The sequence below is a fragment of the Aythya marila genome, assembly GCF_965140915.1.
Source record: "Aythya marila genome assembly, chromosome: 12".
NCBI classification, from domain to species: Eukaryota; Metazoa; Chordata; class Aves; order Anseriformes; family Anatidae; genus Aythya; species Aythya marila.
In genome coordinates this window covers 12,162,670-12,188,776 of record NC_139053.1, presented here as the reverse complement: position 1 = coordinate 12,188,776, position 26,107 = coordinate 12,162,670, and the positions used below count along the sequence as shown (strand labels likewise).

Sequence of the window (26,107 nt, the reverse complement as noted above, 5' to 3'; positions counted from 1 at the left end):
TAAATATTTAAAATCTCACTCTTTAACTTAATCTTTCATCTTTTTAACTGGAACTCTTTTTGGTGTAAGGGGTAGTGAAGTAATTGGGAATGCTGTCCAGGACTCGAAACTAAAAATCAATAGAAGAAACTGTTGATCTATTAGTGCTGATGCACACATTGGATTGTTTGATTTAATGCAAGATGAAACAACAGTCAAGAAATTTGTATTAACTGGACTTAAATTTTTCATAGTTTGAGCTCTCATTGAAAGATTTTCACTGTATTTTAGCTGCCTGACAAAGTGCAAAAGTAGTACAGAAGTTGTTCTTTATTCACCTCAAGTACGCGCTGATGGGAACACCACTACCTGAAAATGTGTACATTTTCAAGTTACTGTTCTAAGATGCAAATGCTGAGTTTAAAAACAGGCCATATTATTGCACACTATTGTTAGACATCAATTCTTTTAGCCCATACAGAATACATAATTAGTGGCCTCGTTAGTTCTGTTGAAAACATCTGTAGAAATTCAGGTATGCAACTTCTGGCTATCTCAATTGTTCAAATTCTACCTCAGGTGATTTGCTTTGCAATATGACCTTCGGTGTCTGCCCTACAGAATGTAGATTGTTTATTTTACTTAAGAACTAATGTGGGTAGACCTTGACTGCACTGAATGTACATTGCTGCACAAATCATCCCCTAGCTATGGCCCTCTTCAGGGATATTCCCTGCAAATGTGAGGCTTCGTCGGTCATGAATACTTTTACCTCCTCAAAATAGTGGCTTTAGACAAGTCGTGCTTTAGTATTGCTGCTACTGCAGCGTAGTGATGAAATTATTCAGACTACTTTGTCTAGTGGTAAATAGTGAGGTTATCTATAACTATCCTCACTCTATTTTCAGTTATTTAATTATGGGCTTCAAATGTTTCATTAAAACTGTATACTTCAGACACGATTTGTTGATTATCAGTTATCATCTTAAATGAAAAAAATGTTCAAAGCTGTATACCTTAAAGGAAAGCAAGGGGGTTAGTGAGGAGAACACCTACTATGGCCTATTTTTTTGTTTTCTGAAAAGGGAGAAAGATACTATGTGTGAAGCACAGTATGAGGAATTGAAGGCCAGAATTCTAGATGAAACTCTTTACAGCTTTTCTGGTATGCCAACCTAAAATATTCTGTTCCTTTGTTTCTTCATATGTAAAACAAGAGTTACACTGTATGACTGACCTACCTCACAGGGATGTTGTGAGGGTTAACTCAGCACTGTTTTGTATTTGAGACTCTTACACAGACTATACTAGAAGAAATAATAGAGAAGAAACATAATGAAATGTTTTTAACTATATGAATGTAGCTTTGCTAGTAATGCAAACTGGTATTGCAAAAAATCTATTTATGTATCTTCATTTGTCCATTTAAATAAATGACACTTAAATATGCATCTCCTCATCTATTTTGAACAGGTCTGTATTTTCCTACATACTGCAATGTTGTTTTTTCCTCAGGCTTCCTTTAGCAGAGAAACACCAATACCTTCACCTGATGCACGTGTTTCAGAGTGAGGGATGATCTGATTGCTCACCTCCAGGTTTCACAGGAACCTTGACCATGCAATAGTAGAATAATATGAACACAGATAGCAGTCATCCCTCAAGTTTCAGACTTTTTTCAAAGTTCTAGAAAGTCTATCAATTAAAAAAAAAAAAAAAAATTAGTCTGTGCCACAATTCTTCCCATCTTCTGGGACTAATGCTTTCTATTGCTGTTTATTCTTTTGGCTAAGAATTCTTGACATTTACTACATCTTTAATGACTTTTTTGCCTACTGTCAGAGTTGGATTTTTGTTACTATGAATTTTGAATCTTATTTCCCTTTTATAGTTACTTACTACATAAAACACCTTTTAAAATTTAAAAGGTCTTCCAGAATTCCAGAACAACCTTACAGATTTGATATCCCTGTTCTATGAGGGCTAAATTAAAAGCCTCTTAATTGAAATTTAAGCGGTATCACTTACTTCATATGACTTAAACTATCAAAGTACTGCTGCATTTCTACACGCTTTAACAGAGTAGGTTGCAGATAAATATTTATTTATTTTTTTTAATTTTAAGCATATAAGGCTTTTCAAAAAGTGTTAATGGGGTTTGTGTACCAAACCTTGATTCATCTTTTCCCAATTACAACCACTGGGGTCCAACAAAAGAAGCTTACTTATCTACAGAATGTGTCCATGCTGTGACCTTGAACATAGTACTTAAGCTTCTTTAAGGGTGGTTTACTTGTGAACAGCAGAAGGGTAATATTTAGCTCACAAGGTTATTGTAAAAGCTTAGCTATAGTAAAGAGCTTTAAATGGTGAATCCTACAAGGTATTCAGTTTCTGGGAGATGTTTACTACACTTTGATTTAGAAACTTTATAGCTTTTCTCAGTTGTTAGATTATAAACTATCTTTTTTTTACTACAGTGAAACAAGGCGCATTGATAATACAGAAGCTTTTGTAATAATTTCTTCCTTAAAGCAAAAGGAAGCAAAAATTATAAAATTATCCCCCACCAAAGACTAAAGATTACTAGTCCACAATGTTTTTTAAGAGGTAGGACCAAATGTTTGACTGATAATTCATTTTAATTTAGCAAAGTTTCCCTAGTAACTATGTTCTGCAGTGCAAGGGACCATATTAATTGGTATTTTATATACAAATTCTTAACTTGTTAATATATTGGTTGAAATATGGCTAGTATGAGAGCTTTACAGCAAGAACTCTTTTATTCCTTTTACTGATATTATTTTACTATCTATGAGATGAGAAAAATGAAATCCAGAGACTGTGTACTAAGATTTATAATGTGCTGTGAGACCCTCAGAGGATAGTAACTATGACAGTACAAACCGCTATTAGTCCAACTTCTGGCACCACACAGGTCTACCCAAAAATTCAGACCACGTGACTAAGTGTACAGTCCAAATGCTTCTACTGTCTAAATGCTCCTAGCTGTATTCTAGTCAGTGACTCTAGCACACATGTACCCCTTAAAGGCTATTCATTGGGCTGAATAACTGCTATGCACCACTACTTTTCAAGGATTATCAGGAACATCATTTTTTCTGCTTTCTTTTTACCCTCTGACATACCTTCTAAACTTTACTCAGCAAAGTTGCTCTATCACAGACATTCAAATTCTAGAATGTGTGCTACCGTTGTATATTGCCAGCTCCATTGAAAGAAAGCTACCAGCTGAATTTAACTACTCCAGGGACATTTGATTGGCTTAACTTGCAATATGACCATAGTTCTCATGACTGAAGGAATGCAAGGCCTTACTTGTAGGACAGTGACAAATTGAACACCTGTAAAAGTTAGACTAAAAATGCCATCTAGTGGCTGCCTGTTTCCATTCCTTACCATTTCTTACACTTAAAATGCTTAAAACAATTTTTTAAGGCTACTTGGTCAAAGTACAACACATGAGAGAAAATGTAACTTTGACAAAAAATATATATATTTTTAAATGTATAGGTGATTATAGTTGAAATCCCTGTGCGGGCTTGAAGGATATGCAGTCCTTGAACCCTCGTTATCAGATAAAAAGATCGATCTTACAAAAGAATCATAGTAGATCAGTTACGTCAGTTACAATTTTGTTTCACTGGTAGACTAGAGATATCGTCTGCTTGGTAAACTACACACTCCACTACATTTAACTCTTTGACTTTAATGGTTCCAGTTAAGGTTCAGCTTAGTTTTTTTACTACCCTTTACAAACAGGAGGATATTTAGGCAACTTCAGTGATATAGGTGATGTATATAGCAGCAATTTATTATGATGTTTCATGATGAGTGTAAAGTATGGTATATTGTAAAAATGGTATATTGATGAAACCTGATTTTACCAGAACTATTCCTAATTTGCATGGCTGTAAGGCAGAGAATATTTATGTTTCTAATGTTCTCTGTATAATACTATTTGCATTACCTTTGAATTTTAGCCAAAAAAAAATCTTACTGCAGGTTGTGAACAACGTCACAATAATGGAAACCATCATTTCACTTCACATTCATATAGTGAGTTTTCTAAATGTTGGCACTTCAAACTAAGTCTGGAGACTTCCCTGCACTTGTAACTTATCCTCAAGAAATTTAAACTCACATTTGGAGTGGTACAGAACCTTAACTGAACATTTATTTCAGCATAAGAGTGATTTTCAGTTTAACTTCAACCAGTTTGTAAGTAAGTAAATGATAAATGTGGAATAAAATGTGGGTAAAAATTATATATGTGGAGTTAAGATCCAGTCACAGCAAATACATATGCCTTTGTACTAATCCAATCACTTTAACTTAAATTGGATCATCAGTTTAAACTGCAACTTCGTGTATATGCACACTGCTTAGTCTCTGTTGTAACAGCAGGGGTTAAGTGAAGTTGGAGAGTTGGAATGACATTTTTTCTACAGTTGTTCATTGTGTTTACCTCTGTTCATTGACATTTCTTGCAGCTTGTTTGCTTTCCTAGCATTTCAGTATTTATTTTAGATTACATAAGAAGATCAAAGACTGGATTTTATTTGCAACCAAACTAAGAAGAAAATGCAATTGCTTTAACAGACCTTGAGGAAACTTATTCTTCCCAGTCTCATTCATAATTTTTTGCTTGTAAGAGACCTCTCCATCTAAAGTGCTAATTTACCTCTTGTGAAAGTTCAAAATAGCATATACATGTACAGTAAATGAAATGTTTGTCACTATTCACAAAACACATATAGCAAGTATCTGGCATCTTTAAAGGCTGTGAGCAGTAACAAATCCAACTGTTTTGTATTTGTTTCCTTTCAAAAAGCCAGTTAGGTATACTGGTGTGCTGTCTATGAAAAGGCAAGTTCTGACTACCTGTATTCTCCCAGCCGGTCCAGAGAGTCAAGTCATTCACAGGACCTATCTTTCTTTGCATGATGGGCATTCCCAGGTTCCCAAAGGGCGTCTATCTATGGCTGTTTTCTAATTCAAGTACTAGACTAAGCCTTTCTCCTCATTTCAAGAAAACTTCAAGTAGACTTCTACCTCTTTGGATTCAAATTGTGTTTGTTACTAGTCTGCTTTCCAGAAAAGTATTAATTATTTGTTAGAAATATTAATCTGATGTTTAACTTGTTTTCCTAGGAAAACCACACTTATTTGGTTGATATGATTGATTGATATGATTCCATTCTTCATGTGTCCCCATAACAAGCTATGTTTACAAAACACCAGGAGTCCCACACTTTTCATGAATTTCAGTGGGTTAGTGGAAATTCATATATATTAGCACCTGCTGTGAAGGCAGTGGTAATTAACAGATGTCTGTTTGTAGTTCCTGGAATTGGAAAATAGATATATTGTACCAAACTAGCCACAGCGAGTTATTTGCCCAAACAAACAAGCGGAAGAAGGAAAAGGAATTTTCCATAGGAACAAAGGAAAACCCAAGTAGTGCAGTATCAGTGTAAGGCAAGTCAGATAGAAAGCTTTAAGTTTCACTAGCCGGTTACAGAATTAGACTCCTTTGATAAAAGGACATGAAAAACTATGAACAGCTGTACTTCCACTTCCTAGATACATTCTGGGCTTGTTTCTTGACTTCAGCTAAAAGCCTTATTATGCCAAACTATCAGAGCTATACCAAGTATACTTTCATATGTCATTTCTGAGTGATGCATATGAACAGCCTTTTTTTCTTCCTAAGATTTCTGGTTCTTCCACACAGCGTTGGATTTTCAGAGAGAAAGGGTGATACAGTATGTTGTGGAAACATTATCTGAGCTCTAGCCAACTCGAGTTCTCTCCACAACTTAGATGTTCTGAGAGTTGAGATGGTTGCTGCTCTTTTCAAAGCAGAACACTGAGTGCCAAAACCCTTGAGCAAAGTTTAAGATTGGTTGAAAACTACCTCCCACCCTCTCCCAAGATGTCATTTTTTTTATCAGTTTTGCAGACATCTGCCTCTAGTTCTGTGTGTGAAAATCCTCGTTGTGCAAATATTCTGTTACCCCTGATTAATTCAGGTAGCTTTACATTAACTTACTTGAGCTACTGCAGGTATATAAGATTGTGTATCTTTCATTATACTTCATCATTTTTTCGGTGCAAATATTTACAAGTTAAGACTGCTGAAATACGTCTGCTTTGCAAATGCTGCACAAAACCATTTACTTTTGTCACTTTAAAAGGTTTTGGGAAACGATAAAGTAGAACAAATATAACTGCTTCTGTGATTGTGTCAGCATCTTCATCCAGTATATTACATCATGCTTGGCTAAGAAACTTAACATAGCTAGGATTATGAATAGTAATAGTCATTTTCGCCTTAACATTAATTTCATTTTAAAGTATACAGTGATCTTAAGGAATAAAAGATTACAAAACAGTAAACCAAACCCTATTTCAAGTCCTTAGATACAATGGAAGGCATGCAATATAAGCAGAAATAAGATAATTTATTAATATTTTGATGTCTCCTGAAGAGCTTACCAAAATACATCACCCCTTCCATAAGTCTTAGAACACTAATTCTCCAGTAGGCATCCAGACAGTGATAACATAATTCCAAAAAATTGCTAAAATGCACCATGAGAGAAGAGGTAAACTCTAGCTTTCCCATCCTTTGTACCCCGTATCCAGAAACATACAGCCTAAGAATACAGCTTCAGGTGTCACTCATCCAAATTAACTGAGGCCAATGCCAGAAGCAGCAGTACTCCTCTTCAGCCTGCGTTTTTCCCCTTTCCCAACATTTGATTTAATGATCCTATTACCACAGAGGAACTTGTATCACAGCATCCCTCCCAACAAATTATTATGTTGTCAGATCTGATGACAGCCTCACTTCCCATAAGCTCACATGATAGCTAAAGCTGACCCAACAGGTGGGTTCTGGGAGTAGAGCTCTAAGCAGCATCCAGTAATTACATCAAATTCAGTGTTTCTCGTAGTCTTGCACTTCTCCATTCATACAAACATACAAGTTGGCTGAACTAACTTAAGCAATGTACTCCTGTCTCAAATACCTGGCATGATTTATCTGCTTAGAAATTCCTGTGGTGGTAACTTTAGGTCAGAAGTAAAGATGTCACATGCCTGCATAGCCTGACTGCAACCTGTTTCATGCAATGGGATTTCTGAGACTGACCCTTTAGGCTCACATAACCTTTTACTTTATCTGAAACCTGCTGAAACTGGGCTTGCCCTTAATGGGAGTTGGATTAAGGCCTAAACACGCAGCATGGAAATGAGCACAAAAATATATTTGCGAAGAGAAAACAGAGTTGCTGCCCACACAAGTAAAAAGATAAAATTATACCTTGAAAAAGTCTAAATATAGCATTTGTTACATTTTAACCTACCATGTACCTTAATAAAATGCTTCTGGAATTGCATTCATTTGCTTATAAGAACTCTGTCCTGGCACAGGACATTTGATAGTCACCTTTTGCTCACCTATAAACAATGAAGTCAAAATGAAAGCTTAATTTTGTTTAAAGAAACTTGAGTTATATATATTTTTTTAATGTGAATTAGCTAGGTAGGGTGCTATGGCAACCAAGCCACTGTTGCCACAGGAATTCACCATAGTAATTAGATATTCCTGAGGGCAAAAATACTGCAAGCCTGAGCAATACAATTTCTTTCCCCAAATCATATCAGAGAGTAGCATTTCTACTTTTTAACTTTAATAATGTATCTCTCTGGTTCATCAGCATAACACACCAAAACAGAATCTGAATCTCAATTGACCTTAACATCTAGTCCTGTCAAGTAATGACACTGAAAATGTTTAAGTTCCTTATATGCCTTCATACAGTATTTCTTCTTGTACTTGGCTTATGTGGAACAAAAGCAATACCTGCAGGATTGTTAATTGTCTCACCTTAATTTACATGTTTCCTAAACCACTTCAGCTTATGCACAGGAGTTTATGAAATGACTGCATGAATATGTGAGCAGTAATAGCTTTCAGCTGAAGAGCAGAATTTAAACATGCCTTGAGCAGAAGAAAGAGCAGTCAAGTTGGTTCTCAGGCTGCCAGATGAGGTTTTATCACTGTTGTAAATGGTACAAAAACTGAAAAAACTGGTAGGTCAGAAGACTGCCAAGGAGCTCCTGCTGGTGCACCCATTTTGGATAATTGTTTCCACATATGCTAGAATAATGCTCCTTTTTTTTTTTTTTTTCTTTATGGTGACCTTTCTTTTTTTTTCTTGCCTTGGTCTTCCAGTTGACATGAAACTATATTTCACTTTTTACATTTAGAACAACAACAACAACAAACAAAAACACGGAAACAAATAAACATTCAGACTCACAAAGATGATCACACATCTGTCCACTGCAGATAATGTGGGAACACACTTATCTCGTGTGGGATACCTGCAACACATTATGTAAATGAAAAACGCTTCAAAACAAGAAGCCAGGAAAATAAAAAATGAACTATCATCCTATCAAAGCCTCATGTGAGCCTCTGTTTTTGCAGAATCACTACTTCAGGTCGAGGCAAGGTCTATCGGTATCCAGTATGTAATAACCAATAACTACTTATTAACCACCATGCACTTTGGGCTCATTCCTTGTCTCATTACTAAATGACTCAACAGAAATTTTAACCATGACAGACGCTGAAAACTAGAAAGAAGATGGCAAAAAGGGGGATCCAGGTGTCTGAACCTCTAATAGTTGTTGCTCTTAACTTACAGGGTCTGCCATTTTCAAAGGGGCTTTGTGATTTGGAGCCTTATCAGCTGGCAGCCCCAGCACCAAAAGATGTGTCATTTTACTTTTAAAAAGAACAAAGGAGAGTTCCTGCAAAGAGTAACCTTTGTTGACGTTTATTAATGGATTCTTTATAAATGGATAATGGATTCTTTCTTAATGGAGAATTTAGTTTATTAATCTAAAGCAGGAGGAGGGCGGAGGCTGCAGCCGAGGGCACGGCGCTGCCGAACGTGAGGGCGGCTTAGGGGACGGGAGGGGACGGGAGGTGACAGGAGGTGACGGGACCCGGCACGGCCCCCACGGGTCGGGTCAGGCCGTGCCCGGGGGGTGTTTCTCCTCCCCGCCAGCAGCAGCAGAGCTGGCACCGCTTGGCGGAGGCGGCGCTGAGGGAACATGGCGGCGGGGCGGGAGCCCCACACAGCCCCCACCCGCCCCGCCCCGCCATGTCCTGACAGGAACCCGCAGCCCCGCCCCGCCGCGGCCGTTCCTCGGGGCGGCTCCGGCGGGGGCGGCTCCGGCAGGGGCGGCGCGGGTTGGGCGGCGGGGCCGTCGCTCAGCGCCCGGCACTTGAGCGGCGCCGGAGAGCCCGGAACCTGCGGGGCGCGTGGCGGCGGCTGTGGCCGGGACTGGACAGGAGCGGAGCCCTCCGGTAAGGGACGGGGTCGGAGGCACCGCTTCGGCCGCCTGCGGATAGAGCCGCGGGGGCTCCGGTGGGCCCGGAGGAAGCGCTGCTGCTGGCGCTGCGCCGCTTGAGGCGGGTGGGAGCGGCTCCTGCCTCATGGGCTGTAGCCTGGCGCCTTAATTAGCACCGCCCGGCGCCCTAATTAGCGCCGCCACCGCTTTGTAACGCGGGCGGTGGCTGGGGTGGGCGCTGGGGCTGTGGGTGCAGGTTCAGCAGTGTGCTCAGGACCCCGTCGGTGCTGCCTGGCCCTGGGCAGGGAGGTGTGTGCATGGCGCTGGGGGGATCTGCTGGGGAGGGGAAGGAAAACCCCAGCGAGGTGCAGCCACCGCTGCGAGCAGGGTCAGTCACGTTAACACGCTGCTCCTGTAAGGGGGTCTGATCAAGAACAGGGGAGTTGTCAGGGTTCGGATCCTGCCTGGCTCGGAAGGGTGGGACGGGAGGGAAGCAGCAGTGGGGAACGGCCTGGGCAAGGCTGACAAATGAGGCTCGTCTGGTGCTGCTGCTGTTCTGGTTCCTCCTGGCTTTCTTCTGGTTGTGTTCTCTGCAGCACAATAGGTGGCGGTGGGAGAGGTCCTTGTCCCAGGAAACCACAGGCAAGCGCTGAGCCATGAACTGGCAGTGGCTTTGCCATCTGCTCTCCCGATGGCAGTGATCAGGCGGTGTCCTTGCCTGTCCTCGCAGTGTCCCCGGTGTCAGAGTGGTGGGATCCTTGGTGGAACAGCCTGTCTGCTCTCTGCTGTTGTGGGGCGCAGGGGGTACGCTTTGCTCTTGTTTCCCACATAGGATTTTAGTCGCGTCCTTGGGTTGGAGCAGTAGACTTTCTGATTACAGTAGCTCACGTTTGTGTTTAGCTTCTGCTGATTTCTTAGAACGTTTTTATTTATGCAACTGGCTGGATGGCCTTAGCACTGCTTCACAGAGTGCACTGCTTAAAACAAACAAACAAAAACCAGAACTGCAGTAGTACATAGATAGCATCGTTGGACTGGGACCTGGAGTACCTTGTGCTGGAGGCAACCTGCAAGTGGTTCAGAGCTCCGAGAAAACTACATTGTTCAAACAGGCTGCCAGTATAATCTTCTGGGAGTAATTGTACTTGTGGTGCTACAATACAGTTAGCTTTTAAGTCCTTGGGGCAAAGCTCTGTTGTGAATTAAGCATCTAGACATGTGTGCCTCTCCCAGCTTGAATAGCTTATTTAAAGGAGGAAGAGAGATGATGCACCTCCCCCATGGCAGCTGAAGAACCTCATCTGTTCAGGTGTGCCCAAGGTTTCAGTGCTGTTGGCAGCAGAGCTCTTCACAGCTGCTTGATTTAATTGCACTCCAAATGAACATGCCTAACTGCAAACCTATAAAAGTCATCAGTGCAGCTGTGGCAGAACTTTCCCTTTGTCCAAGTGCACAGTGCTGTGATAAATACATTAATTGACCAGGAGTCCAGTCTGACTTCAGCTGTGCAGAAATCCTACCAGTGTTAAGACCTGGAAGGTACAAAAAAAGAATCAAGCTTATAAGCTGGAACAGAATTGGAAAGGTAAGCTAGCTTGCTCTAGATGTGAAGCTCGTGGCAATTTATATAAAACGTTAATCTGTCTGCCACATCTTTCAGTTCTGTGGGATTTGAGTACTTACTCTCTTGGCTCTGATGTTTAGAAGAAACATTTTGCGATTTAGAATGAATTTGGAGTAGAGCTGTACTTTAGCAGACGTTTTAAAAGTTGTCCATTAATTGCCGCATAGATCCAACACATTTGAGATATTTGTCTTCTTTGTCCTGTTAGACAAAGCTTTTCACTGAACAGTGTATGTTTCTTGTAATGTTGGAATTATGTCCTAATCATGCCATAATAAGAAAAAGCATGCTTGTAAATAAAAATAAGCTTTCCTGATGGGTTAGTTGGTAGGAGGAGTCATATCCTAAGTTAAATTCACCAAGGTTGTCATTAAGTAATGGAAATTGTATCACTTCTAAGATACTTCTATCCATAAGTCTTTTCTGCAAAAAAGTTCTGAATGTTTCTGTGAGCTCTAGACTTTCTTTGTATTGCTGTATGGAAAGGTTCTTGTGAAATTTACCTTACACCTTTCCAATTCTTATATTCCAGACTACAAGGACGTTCTGCTTGACTGAAGGAAGTTGTTCAATTTGTGGAGTGACCTATGATGTCAAGAACTGTATCATCCTGGATCTTAAGCTCAGCAAGAAACAGCATTGTTTTACAACGAAAAGGACGTTTGTACTCCATATGCATCCCAAATAGACAGAAAATAAAATGGAAGCTTGTCTTCTCCAAAAGACTTCTATACCCTGCTGCAAGCTGCAGCTTAGACAATGTCTTCTCCTTAAAAAAAGCGTTCAGACACACCTCCACTGAAGAAGAACAATTCTCTTTCCAGTTGTCTCCATCACAAATCAATGATATTCTCAGAGCAGGTGAATTATCCCATAAAATACTGGATTTGAATTCTAAAAATACAAATTCTGTGTTGAGATTTGAAAGTAACCAGCTGGCATCCAACACCCCTATTGAAGACCGCAGAAGTGCAGCCACTTGCTTGCAGACCAGAGGCATGATGTTCGGTGTCTTTGATGGTCATGCAGGTTCTGCGTGTGCTCAGGCAGTAAGTGAGAGACTCCTTCATTACATAGCGGTTTCTCTCATGTCTCGGCAAGCACTGGAGGAGATTGAGCTTGCTGTGGAGTGCATGAAACCAGTTATGCCTATTCTGCAGTTGCACAAGCATCCAAATGATGTGGAGTACCGAGAGATAACTTCGCAGTACTTTGAGAATCTCCGGGTTTACTGGCAACACTTACTGGACCTGGACATTGAGCCAGGATTTAGTTTAGAAGAAGCCATGGTAAGTGCATTCAAAAGGTTAGACTCGGACATATCATTGGAAGTTCAGGCTCCCCAGGAAAATGAGCTGATGAGAAATCTTGCCCTTCAAGTAGCTTTTTCTGGTGCAACAGCATGTGTAGCTCATGTTGATGGTGTTCACTTACATGTTGCAAATGCTGGTGATTGCAGAGCAATTCTAGGGGTTCGGGAAGAAGATGGAACATGGTCTACTCTTCCTCTAACGCGAGACCACAATGCCTTCGATGAGTTTGAAATTAGAAGATTAAAGAGAGAACATCCTAGATCTGAGGAGAAAACTCTGTTTGTGAATGACAGGCTACTGGGGATTCTCATGCCCTCCAGAGCTTTTGGAGATGTGCAATTAAAATGGAGTAAAGAACTGCAACACAGTGTTCTTGAGAACAGCTGTGATGCTGAGGCTTTAAATATTTATCAGTATGTTCCTCCAAACTACCATACACCCCCTTACCTAACTGCGGAGCCTGAAGTCACATACCACAAATTAAGAGGCAAGGATAAGTTTCTCATTATTGCTTCAGATGGACTATGGGAGATGCTCAGTAATGAACAAGTTGTAAAACTAGTTGCTGGACACCTTACAGAGCTTAATGAGCAGAAACCACAACTGGCTTTTGAGAAACCAGTTAATTTGGGTTATATGCACAACTTGTTACTTCAGAGGAAAAACCGAGGCATTGCCTCACTTGACCAGAACATAGCTACTCATTTAATAAGGCATGCAATTGGAGATAATGAATACGGCGAGGTGGACCAGGAGAAACTTGCTGCAATGTTGACACTGCCTGAAGACCTTGCAAGAATGTACAGAGATGATATCACAGTTACTGTGGTGTATTTTAATTCAGAAACAATTGAAAACTATTACAGAAACAATGAATAGATACTTGCACTGCTGCTCTTCTATACTGCTAGTTGATTTTGATACTGAGACCATCACTGTCTTTCTTTGATAGCCAAGCTGTTATCAGTGTTATGGTCTGGAAGTTCCTAAACCTTCTTTGTTACTGACTAGTCTTGAAAATAACGTCTCTAGAAGTAAATTTGGTGAAAGTTCCCTGGCTTTCCCAGTGTGTACACATTGAAGAAAAATGTTTTGATGGAAGTTCACTGCAATGCAACTGAACTAAAGATTGCTGACCAAGTTCTGATTCCATGGGAACCACTGGTAAAAATTTCCAAACGAACAAATGAGACAGATTTCAATGAGACTGGTAAAATTTCATAGGGAGATGGATAATACCTGTAGCTGCATGGAGTATAGGAAAGCTCTGCTGTTGTGGAAAACAAGTAGCATCCTATTGAAGCACTGTAATTGAATTAAATAAACACACCTTTATTTGATGTAGCAGTGTCAGATATTTGCCTTGTGTACGTGAAGCTTAATTTTAAAGACAGCACTAAAGAAAATGGTTCAGACAGCCCTGGAACTATTGGACATTGTTTTCCATACAGATTAAGATAAGAAACAAAGCCATATTTTCTTTGGCAATTATTTAAGTGTGAATGCATATCCTCTTAATTGTGTGTGGATTTGTATGACAACTTCAAACTCAAAAGCACATCAGGGACTTCATGGTCCCCTGCCTGGGAATTAACAGTACTAGACTTGAGCATTTATGCACCTACTTGCTTAAAGAATAAATCATTTTCTTAAGTATTGATGTATGAGGTGTTGCATATCAAATCCACCAACTGTAATTTAAATGAAGTTTGACACATCCAGAAGTTCAGAAGTACATCTAAAGGTAAATACAGCAAAACACACAGCACCCTTCTCTTCAGATTTGACTTAAAAATAAAAAGTACTGGTGTTTCACTAAAATACGTTGAATCTTCTTGTCTTTGGACAGGAGCTTGTTGTTACAGCTGCAGTTATTTTCTCTAATGAATGTATGTTCTAAGATCTGAATGTATTCTTTTGTGTATTTTATAACAATTTTCTTTTATACTGTTTTCAAGGGTGATTATCTAAAGCTTGCAAATTAGCTGTATTTTCTTAAATTCCACATATGGTGTTCTCTGGTGGCTCTTTCCTGTGTTTATGCTCAGCAGTAATTGTTGCCAGCAAAAATGCGCTCTGGGAATAGAGGACTGTTTACTGCTGTAGCTACCAAGAAAGAACCTGTGTGGGTGTGTCACAGCAGATAAAAATAAAATCATTTTTTTCCTCTGTTTCACTTAAAATAAAAGCATTATCCTTCTGCGCTTCAGCAGATGAAAAAGGGCTTCAATTTTCATCCTAAACTTTTAAGCAAATGAGATCTTGGCAATAAACTAGTAGCAGTTGTGGATTTGGGCCTTTTTATGTACTTTTCCTCCACATAAGACTTCTCAATGCTTTTCCAGGCATCTAATTAATCTGTTTTAAGACTCTTTAAACAGTTTTTTCTTTTCAATTAAATATTTGTGCTTTTGACTACACAGGATTTACCTGTAATTCAGTATTACAACTGCAATCACTAAATGCATTCTTATATTAAACCTTTGTTCCAGAAAAACAACTTACTCTTTTTTTCTTTGAGTACATATATTGGAATATATGCACCAATTCAACTTGAAGGCAGGTAGTTCTATTTTTTGGATGAAATGAGTAGAGTTCAAAATCAGCAAACCAGGGTTGGCTTGAGAAATCTAAGACTTAGACCTCAGAAAGGTTTAGGTATGTGCAAGGTGTTAAAGAGGATGCTGAAATTCTTGTTACTTGGTCCAGTAATTTAAAGTATACCCACCTCCCTGAGGCAGGTACTGTGGAGCAAAATTTCATGTGCTAGAAAAAGGCAACCAATTAAGGCAACTGGTTGAGGAGAAAAGTGCCCTTATGCAGCATTCCTGAACCCCTTTGTATTTATGTGGGCAATTTCCATTTGCTCTTACAGTACCTTACATGCTTCACTGCTTTAATTTTAGACATAAAGCAGTAAAAGAATGCATCCCTCAACTACTTCTTAATAAAAAGTTACTTCACAGTGTTCCTAGAGGAACAAGGGGCTAGACCACGCTAGAGCTGATACTAAATAATGCAATTTTAATGAAGATGATTTAGAAAACTTGTGCTATAGAGCAAACCTATAAATTCAGAAATACAGCAAACCATCTAGTACATAGTCAGTAAAAAATAGTTTTCTAATTCAAGTAGAACCCAGTGGTAAAATCTTTGTTATCTTTGAAAAGAATCATTATACCACTGTTATTCCTAGATACCAGTGTTACTCCTAGATACGTGCTTACACGTAGGTTGTTGTAATTGCAACTGCAAATTGGTAATGATTGTTTTAGGGAATCCATTTGACAGTAAGAAGGGTACTACTTCTAATTTCATGCTAGTTTTGCTCAGTTTAACACGCAACACTATAATTATCCTACAGTGGAAAAGGATTACATTAAACTAGTTAGTTTTAAATGGTCCCTGGAATTTATTGCAGGCCAAAGACAAAAACCTGTCATCACTTATGGTAAAGAAAATAATGATTCTATCAGTTTGAATTAGATCAGACACCTAACTACGAACTTAGCTTCTTAGGCATTAATAAACATTGTATTTTGTGACTTGGAGAATCAACAGCATTTAAATGAGTGAACTTAATGTGTTAAGCTGCTTATGCAAGCCCACTGATGTGAAGGCTTAATAGCCACATCTAGATGCAAGTCCTGCAATACCAAAATGTATGTTCTGACAAACATCTTTGTAGGCAGTCTATTTGCTTTAGGTTGTATCAGTTCTGTTTGGAGTTTTTTTTCTCTCTAACAGTCTAAAGAAGCGATAGTCAGAAACACGCTCACCCAAATCACTGTTTTCTTTTTTAAATAAAAATATTTAAATCATTTTTCAAGTTTAGAAAGTGATTTTTATTAAAGGGATGGGAGACAATGTTTCAGTTACTTTATCAGAATCTAGCATAACAGAAAATATGCTAGATTCCAGTTCAGATAGGGTAAATATTCAAGCTCAGATAAAAATAAATAGTTTGAGTAGGCTTTGCTAGTTTGCTTTGAAACTTGTATCTCAGCAGTTTTCCCCCAATGGAGATAATTATTAATACATAAAAGTTAAGGATACCTTGATACTACTGAGGTGCACTAAATTGCAGTCAGCAGAGGGAGCAGGTGTTCACTGGCCAACATATCCAATCTGTGCTTTAGTAAAATTGGAAATACACATAAAAATGTTCAATTTGGCAAGCTCACTTGCATAGTATTTGCCTGCAGTTTAAAAATCATTTGAACATTTGCCTGAAGTATATGATGTAAATTGTCTTAAACAGATGCAAAAAGGACTGCAAGCACTAATAAAATCATTGAATTAGAACGGACCAGTAGCACAGCAAGTGTTCAAGTACTCAGTCTGAGGTTCAGCTTTGTTTCCATTAATTCCATTGGTTTGCCTTTCTTGAGGGTGAAGAGAAATTAAGGGACAATTTTTTCCTCCCTCTCCTTTCTGTCCCCTCCCCACCTCCAAAAAAAAAGAGGTGTAAACTTTGCAGAAGATTTTTTGGGTGTTTTAGTCAGAGTCTCTGTTTAGAGCTTTAATTGTACTGAGAAGAACTGAAAGTAGAACTGTGCATATCTTGTGGTTTTCTCAGCTATCAGTTGGTCACACTACTGTCATAAACCATTTTCTATGTTCCTTTCATTGCTGTGCTGTAATGCTGCGGCAGAGAAAGCGGAAAAGTGAGACTCCAAGGCATGTGTTTCTCTAAAGGCTACGAACTATGGTTTGACATGAATAGGAAATACGTTTTTCCTCTATCTGCTGCTGAGCAGTCGACCTCCAAAAAGGTGTAATTATCACATAAAACACTTGAAATTTTACTAAATCGTTGTCCCTATCCTGGAGAACCAATTCAAACTGCTACCATCAGATCTCTCTAGGTATGTCAGGTGAGAGAGTCTTATTTCTTACTGCATTAGTTAATTGCTGTTCGGCCATGTTATGGGCTCGTTGGCCCATGCTACAGTTTCATACTAACAAGTGTCTGGGCATCTGCTCAAGTCTGTCGATGGTGCCGACTCAGAATGCTTTGACTGAGGCTCTTCAATGACTTGAAGGCAAAAGATGTATGGGACCAAAGCAATTGTAGAAAGGATGCAGAATTATGCCTTCCATTCAGATTAAAAAACCAAACTTCTTAACTGGGCACTTCTAATTTCTTAAGAGTAGAAAAATAAATAAAAAATTGCTTTCTGATGAGCTTTACTTAATTAGAAACAATACAGGGGGAGAAATGTAAAGGAGCGATGCTTAAAAAGGTACTGGAACCACAGGCAGCAGGTAAGTGGGTCATAAAACACGCTCTGATAATCCCATTTATGTTTATGTAGCTTCGGTGTGAGACTTTTACAACTTGCCTAGGTTAATTCAGTGGTTCTGAAAAAGATTACACAGTCTTGGAGTTCGAAGTCTCTATGTGACAAGATGAACAGTGATCAGGCAGGATTTCCCATGCTCCCCCTGCTGAAAGTGGAGCCAATTGCATAGGGGCTTGCTCTAGAGCGAGTTGTTTAGTTCAGACTCTGACTTCATACTTCTCCCACACCAGCCAAAAGATGCAAGCTGTTGAAATAGTTCTTCCTGCTTGGAGGCTACTGAATGCATGTTAAGAACCAGTGGCTTACTGTCAGCTGAGGAGGAGGTGTAAGCTCCAGCAGTGGAGCCTTTCATATGAGTTTTTTTTTTTTTTTTCAGTGTGCTTTCCTTTATCCTCTCTGAAATGGCCTTTATTGCTGTGGGGTGGTTCTCACATCAAGACTTCATACTCCACAGTTCTCAGGTGTTTTTTCTTCACTAAAAGGATTTCAAATTCAGTTCTGTATTGAATAAATCTTCAGTTCCATACCTGTAGAACCAAGGTTGGCCAGAAGATGTCAGCTGAGTTTTGTAGAAGGAAAGCTGTGTTGTTATAACCACTTTAATCTCTGTTCAATATTAGATATGTGTTTCTAACGCATGAATTTCAGGTGCTGTTCAATAACAAACAAGCAAAAAACACACCCCCAAAACTGGATAATCTAAGCAAGAGTTTGATTAACTTCAGTTCTTTGCCAAAACTACGTTTTAATGTCCTACCTAACCTAGGTGATTAAGCTTGGTAGAAGACAATTTCCCTGTCCTGGCATTGGTAGATAGAAGAACATGAAAGCCAAGTCTCTTTCCTGAAGTCTCCAGTTGCACAAGAAAGAAAATATGCTTCCTAAGCTGAGGAAATCTTTGCTCAACCATTATCCGTCTGTCTGGCTCCCACTGTCACGCAACTCAGAAGCTGCAGATGGCCAAAGCTGCCCCATGGCTACACTGTGCTTTATGTGAAGTTGTTAGGTTTCAGACAGACGTCTAGCCTGGAAATTACAGTGAAATGAGGAACTTGCTGCTGTGACGAGATCTACGGCTCACTCTTGGTGTTCACAGAGATGTTTTGAGCTCTTGGTTCAAACTCAGTGTCAGCTGGTATTCTGGAATAAAATGAGGGCTTAAGAAATAAATCAGCGTTTTGTTTAGTATTATCTGCAAGTCTTTCCTCTGGAAAGAATTCTTTCTGTGCTGGATGCTGCTGTAACTATCAAAGCCTGCATCTCTTTGTGTATTCTTGCTGTTGCTTTTTCCACTCCCCAACCCTTGCTTTCTTCTCTTCCTACTACTCCATGGTGGCTTGTTTTCTGTTTCTTGTTCTGGGCAGCAAATACTTCAAGAAAAAAGGGGCTACACCACTGTGTCTTAGACCAACATAATACGGGTGAAGTGGCTTTGTTCAACAGATAGCCGGTGAGGGAATTCTAAGACATGCTTTCAGCCTGGTGCATGCTGAAATGATTCCGCAAGCAGTTACAAAAAATGGCTTTTGGCTGCTGTTACAGCAACACAGAATAGTACAGCAAATATCAAAGATCTGAAACGCTAGGTGATACGGATAATTGCTTTGTCCTCTGTGTCATCAAAGATGAAAGGAGGTACTGTCCCTGTAGGCCAGCTTTGCCTTCTGTTTAATCCCAAAGTTCATCCTGAGATACATTTGAGCCTCTAACTGCTTACCATGGAAGCAGAGTAATTCAGACAATACTGACAACTCAACTGGAAGATTAAACTGATGGGCGGAATTGGGGCAGAATAAGGCTGTTATGTTTGGGTTAGAGTTGATACTCCATGGAGTGGCTCTACACCTGGACTTGGGTCAGGTTCTGATCTCTAAGCCATTTGATATATTTGCTAATCAGACCTCTGATATGCCCTATTAAGAGTGAAATCCAGTCATTTGACTAGATATCCAGAGAAACTAGGTCATGATTAAAACCTGCCACGGTTGGGGCTCATGTTGCACCTTCTTAATTTAAACAAAATAAAATGGAGTTAACTCTGCTGTTTGGCAAGCATGTGTTAAGCTCATAAAAGCTATGCATCCATCCCTAATTCTGACATTGCCATGCATTAAGGAAACATGCTGTTCAACAGTGGTTTTTTTTTGGTGTTATATCACATGTGAGTTCCTAAGGCACGTACATAGGACCTTTCATTTGCAGAGTTGTTTTAATGAGTAAGAGATAATTGCTATTTTTGTATAACTATGATAATAGTAGAGAGTAAATTCCCTAAAGACCCTGATCCGTTTAAAAAAAAAACTGCTGAAAAAGTTATTTATTTTTATTGTGACTGTTTAAAGTAAGCCCTGTGTCTTTGTAATCTTTGGCTACAGTAGAATAGATTGTACTAATCAACTCTGGAAGTTTCTGTGGTGACATTACATTGAAGAGACAGAAGACAGTCTGTAAGAACCGCACAAACAATGCCACATCACTGTCCTTTTCCAACTGTGATACAAAAAGAAAAAGGGGGTTCGATTACATTTTGACTTCAACTCCTGTGTACTTTTTCCAATCACCTGACACAAAAGTAGGTGTCTTCAATTAGCTGCATTTCCTTTACTGGAGTGCTAGAGTGCTAGTTAATTTTTTAAATGGTGGTGGTTGCATTTTTTTTTTTTTTCATTCAGGCCTTTAGAGGCATTCTAGCATTGTTTTCAGTGAATGCTAGTAATAAATATTTCTACATTATTCACCTGCCAACTCATCTTTTATTCATCCTTCTGATGAAAACAATCCTGTGAAACTTCTGTTGCTGAAGAGTTCCAAAACTTCCACATTACAGATGTTATAGATCCTTTTCAGCTTAGTGGAATAATTTTCTATTATTTTGTTACATATTTTTAAAGAAGTTAAGAACTGTCAAGTTCTGATTTTTAAGTAAAGCAACAGAAAGCAACCCCATACATGGAGCAGCAAGTGAACTGCTCTTTATTTGCTTTATTTAAAGATGCCAAATGTTGTACTGAAAGTCACATGGCTGCCCTTGTATTTTGTTAAAACTTCAGCAGTGTGGACTGACACCGCTGCACCTGAAGTCCTTAGTCCTCAAATACTGGTACACTTACAATCTGGCAGTGGTACCACACACCTGGGAGAATGGTTGCTTGTACGGCTTTGTGATTTGGGATCTTGAAAACTGAGAACTGAAAATAAACTAGTTGGCAATGTGTGTTGATGGGGACAAAGGAAACACCCACAATACTAACTCTGTGCTTTCCATGTGGGGTAAGAGTGTGCTTATGTATGAACTGGGAGAGATATCATTAAATGACATCCAGCTAAATGATACTTCTTTTTTCCTACTTGAGTGGAAATCACTATTTTATGCAAACTATTGATAGCTTGATCTCAGCTTAATTGCTGCTACCTCTTCATTAAAAGCTAGCAAATGACTTAGCTATAACTAAACACCTTCCTGAAGTTGTATGTTGTAACTAAGTCTAGGAAAAACTGTAAACTGTTGCAGGAATTTACCTATCTACATACAAATGTGACTAAATACACTAGAAAGAGGTTGTATTATTTGCTAGACCAACTGATTTATGGAGTTTCATTTATTATTTATGTGGACCACCATTTGGTCTACATATGAGAAGCAAGAACTGCCTGTGACCCAGTATCATAGACAATCATGAGTATAAGGATCTTGCTTCTTTAAATATATTTTTGTGATATGAAAATGTGATTTTTATATTCCATGAAGAGAAAGAAGTAAGGCATGAATGTATGTTAGTTTAAACTCCTATGTTTATCCTAAGAGGTTTTCTCTGCTTCTTGACTACATAAAATCTTAGCTCTTTCAAGAGCTTTCCCATGAACTTAGAGGCATCAGTGCCTTTTTTTTTAACACATTTTTCTTATACACATGTCAAAGTCTGATTCTGATTTTGAAGATGGTGTTAAATTAAAACATGGCAGTGGTGTAGGAATTGCCTCTGATGTTGGGTGTCTTGAGGCACTCATCAATAGGATCTATATCCTCTAACCTGTGCCAGTGGATTAAACTGGTAGAGTAGAAAATGAGCTAATGGCCACCTCTTAAATATATATATATATTATATTATTTTATTTTGATTCCCTAGTGTGGAGTAAAAAATGCAATATTGTGCTCTTCCTTGATCACATGGAAATTCACTACCATAACATTTTGGGATATAGCCCAGAGCCAATTGACCTCTTCTTGAAAACCTTGGAAGGGGCAAGAATGTGAACTCCTGGATGCGTACATCCTATTTGCAAAGGAGATGCAGTTTTAGATGGGCAATACCCATGACTCTGGGGATTATAGATTTATATTCTTATGACCACGTAGGAGTATTTTAGCTATTAGCTGATAGGGTATATTTTTGTTTATCACTAGGCAGTTTTTGAACTTTTTTTATCAGTAATGGTTTAGATCAATAATCTATTAATAGACTATTCAAGCCGAAAGTTTCTATTCATCCTCACTCTCCAAACAAGCTATTTCTATTGTTCATTATTATGCACCACTTCCATTTCAACTCTGAACTCATAAATCATAAATGAACTTGAAGTATTCATTTCCCTCTTTCAGCACCACCTTTATCTAATATTTGCTGACATGGTTCATTTATAACTTATTTTTGAGCACAGTCAGACTTTGTTTTCTGAACAGATGAATTCATTATTGGAAAGGATTCTATAAATAGAATTTAGGGGCCACCAAAATGAGAAATTCTAGCTCATTTGTATCTCAGCTGGAACAATCTCATCTGATGCACAGAAGTTTCGAGCTGATGAAATGAAAGCAAATGACAAAATTGGTTCTAAACTGTTATATTATGAATGCACTATTTTTATATTATTGTTAAAGATAATAGAAACTATCTGGCAAAAAGGCAGCATATATTAGAAGAGAAAGGAGGAAAAACCAGGTTAACATTATAGAAAAATATGTATATTGTGGGATAAACTAATTATTTCTGGTACCTTCTGGTATTCTGAGCTATCTTCTTCAGGTGAGGCTTGCATAGCATCAAAATCCTGTTACAAAATAGGTCTGCCCTATCTTCCTAATATATTAGAGGCAGAGATGTCTCCTCTATAAACACTTGGTGCTGAAATAGTGAAGCAAATTCATGAAGATGTGATTCTATTTCAGTATCTCAAGTACAATCACTAATGGAAAACACATGAATCCTCTAAACTATCTAGTCTCATGGAAGTCTAAAGGCTTACTGCATCAGACCAGAAATATTTCTTCTGGGAACAATGTGGAAAACTATGTTAAAAACTATGCACAAGTTCTGGTTTGAATATGTCTGGCACACAATGCCTTCCAGAAGTTGAAACTCTGCTGCTGGGGCATGCATGAAGACTTTGCCCTAACTCTTCCCAGTAATGGATGGCTTCAAACATGGCTGGATACCAAACTAAGTCAGTTAGGATATTATTTCATGATAATAAAACTAACTGATGTCTTTACTTCCTCCTTCCTTACTGATGAACAAAGTATATTGTTCAGGGGGAAGACTCTATGATCTTGAGACACTGTAAGTAACTGAGGAGGAACTTCTGACTATTTTTCTAGAATATGTATATTTGCTATTTGACTTTATCTCAGTGACATTATCTGACTGTTTTCTACTGTTCACTTAGGACATATTCACTTCACTTGTTTTACTGCATACTGAAACCAGAAGAGTCCATCCATTGACTCTAGAATTAAGAATTTACAAGTGAAACTCATTTCATTATTTTCTTTACAACATACATTTTAAATGATTGTGATTAAGTAAGGGGCCTGTGAATATGAAAGAAGTAAGACATGCAGGTATGGGATGGGGGCTTCAAGTGGCAGTGGAACTCTGGTATAACTTTGGTAAATAAAGTCAGAGAAAACCAGCTAGTAGGAACCATTTGTGTCTGTCACAGAAGTGTGCAGCTTGGAGTCCCTTGTCATGGCTGTTCTCCTGTGCACTACACACAATGCAGAAAAAAGGTATATATACTGTCAATACCTAAAAAGGAATAAAGGGCAGAAAGGGAAACTGGTGAGGAAGTGAGAAAATTTGCTGAGATCAGGTAATCTTCAGAGCAGATAAAACCTAGGAATCCTGATAGTGTGCAAACCACTGGGTTACATGTGCCATCAACTGCTGCTAGTTCACAGCTATTAACTTAAACTCTGTTGCATGGAACAGACAGGCCTTGTTAAAGTCCTCTTTCCTCTGAGTGTGGAATAATTGCCTTTGATATAAGTTATTTTCTTGTTCATATCCAGAACTGCAAAATTAATCCAGTTATTCCAAGAATGTGATCTTCTGAGAAGATCATTTAAAGAGATATTTTTAACTCAGAGAAGTTCTATTGACTACAAATCTACTCTTGAAATAAAGCAACATCTAACATTTGTCTTTGAAAGGTTAATGAGACTTTGCTATGTTTATAGTACTGCATTTAAAAAAGAAGCAATGATAATGGCAAGACAGATGGTAAATTTTCACAAGAGGTTTTTTGTGTCTTTCAGGTGACCAAGGTGATCACTGGACTTACAGAAAGAACTGTAAATGTTTTTGTGGACTCATTTGGAGAAATATAAGGAGAAGGACATAAGTATCCAAAATTACAGTTAGCTTTTGTGTTTGTGACTTGACAAACTGCCTTTTCTTATGCAGTGCAAAGAGAATTGCACTGTATTTTTAGAGAATTGTGCAGTATTGTCAGTCTTGATACTCACAGCCTGCATGTCTGATAGGATTTAATGGGATATGGGGCCCTCTCTCATCAGCAAATTAAATACATGACCAATCTCAGCTTAGAGCATGCAGTACAACGTAGAGATACCTGAGCTAAGTCCAGAGCTAGACAGTAATAAGTCAGCACTTTGCAGTACTAATTAGCGCTACTAAGAGAGGAACACCTGCTTGGCTAGTCAACTCCAGCTGGACCATGTCTAGAATTCATAAGTAAGTACATCCCATTCTCTGCCAGGCTGTAGATATGCGTTATTTCTCCGGAGCAACTACCTATAGGCTAGTATTGCTGTCATGGACTATAACATGAAGAAGTGGTCTGGATGGAAGCCAGTTCTTAGAGACAAAGGCAAGGCTAACACTTAACTCATGGTGTTTAAAGTCTCTTAGCTTTATTTTTCAGTATGCAAGAACAGGTAATATACAGAAAAAAAAAACACCTGGGAAGTCATGTTCTTATTCTGTTTAACTTAATTCAAATGAAAAAAATGACTGCATTAATCCTGTCTTTTTTTCTTGTGTTTGTCATTTCAACTTCTATGTGATGTCCGTCTTTTCTCTGGATTTTTTGACATTGACATTTTAACAATCATTCATGCAAGCATTTTTTAAATTTTTTATGAAGCTCAGAGGACTCAGATTGTTGCAAAAACCTGTGTGCACTGTTCAAAACTATCATGCTTACAATCAGCTTATTTGTTGTCTATCCAGTATTCAAACTGAAAGCACAAACTGAATTTTCAAAATCCATTTCAATTTTAGATTAAATTATTGATCTTAACTACACTAGGGGTAGTGTAAGCCAGGACTGACTAAGGAAAAGAAAGCAACAGAAAATCATGTGCTGACCTGAAAAATAAATTTGCCATACTGTTTCAAAAATTACTGAAGTATTTCTTGCATGCTAGTCTTTTTCCTTTGGTCTCTGCTGATTTGTAAACCTCATGTTCCTTCTTGCAAAGGATGAGGTAATTTACATCTTATGTTTATGAAAGCATGTTAAGTTAAAAATAATGTATTACATACATTTTTTTTAGGCATACACACCAAATACTCATTTTGCTGAGATTCCTCTGTATGTGAGGGAAGAATGTATTTGATACAGTAGGAACAAAGCAATCAAAACCTACAAAATATTAGCAAGCAGTACTAAATCAGGCTTATTCAATAGAAAAGCTCTAATAGTATATATTGGCTTCTTTGGTTACCAGACTAAATATAATAACACATATCCTTAAAACACATATACTGTGCTCACGGTCACCATCTCTAATTGAAGTTGCCAATCACTGTATCATCATTGAATAGTTCTATGTATAGATGGTGACCTGCCGTATTAGTCAGCAGCAGCCAATATTACAATCTGACTCATACCACGTTTAATTGGATACTGATGGATGAGTGAATTGTTTCGGATAAAATAAGAAACCGCTTACAAATGTCATTGTGTTAAATAGGCTCCTTTGCTTTGTGAAAATATCTTCTTAAAATGTATGACTTTGTATCTTTGAAGTCAGAGCACAGTACTTTGCCAATGTACCATAAAAAGGACTGTGTCCTTAGGAGTTAGCTGATACTGTGCTGTCCTGGATTTCAAATCCATACCAAAACAGTTTTGGTGCACAACATACCCAAGCTAAGTCAGTGAATCCAAACTCCACTTATTTATTAACCATCTCTGGTCATGACATTGTTAACATACACAAGCTAGGGAGTGGATTTTAAGAA

General features: G+C 38.5%; 1 protein-coding gene and 1 long non-coding RNA gene across 3 annotated transcripts in view; one reads left to right on the top strand and one right to left on the bottom strand.

The window, feature by feature from the left end:
• The first annotated feature begins 9,197 nt into the window (after positions 1 to 9,197).
• Positions 9,198 to 14,677, top strand: PDP2 (pyruvate dehydrogenase phosphatase catalytic subunit 2). The gene is made up of 2 exons (XM_082770112.1): positions 9,198 to 9,391; positions 11,532 to 14,677. The coding sequence occupies exon 2, from the start codon at positions 11,587 to 11,589 to the stop codon at positions 13,189 to 13,191; it is 1,605 nt and encodes a 534-aa protein (XP_082626238.1). The 5' UTR covers positions 9,198 to 9,391; positions 11,532 to 11,586; the 3' UTR covers positions 13,192 to 14,677.
• The window catches only part of LOC309882744, a 28,923-nt gene continuing 12,246 nt past the window's right edge, over positions 9,431 to 26,107 (bottom strand). Inside the window, exon 4 of one of the 2 annotated variants that reach the window (XR_014318348.1) lies at positions 9,431 to 10,907. This is a non-coding gene — a long non-coding RNA (uncharacterized lncRNA). Of the gene's footprint in view, positions 10,908 to 15,396; positions 18,146 to 26,107 lie in introns of those variants that run through there. The other variant, XR_014318349.1, reaches the window with a different exon arrangement.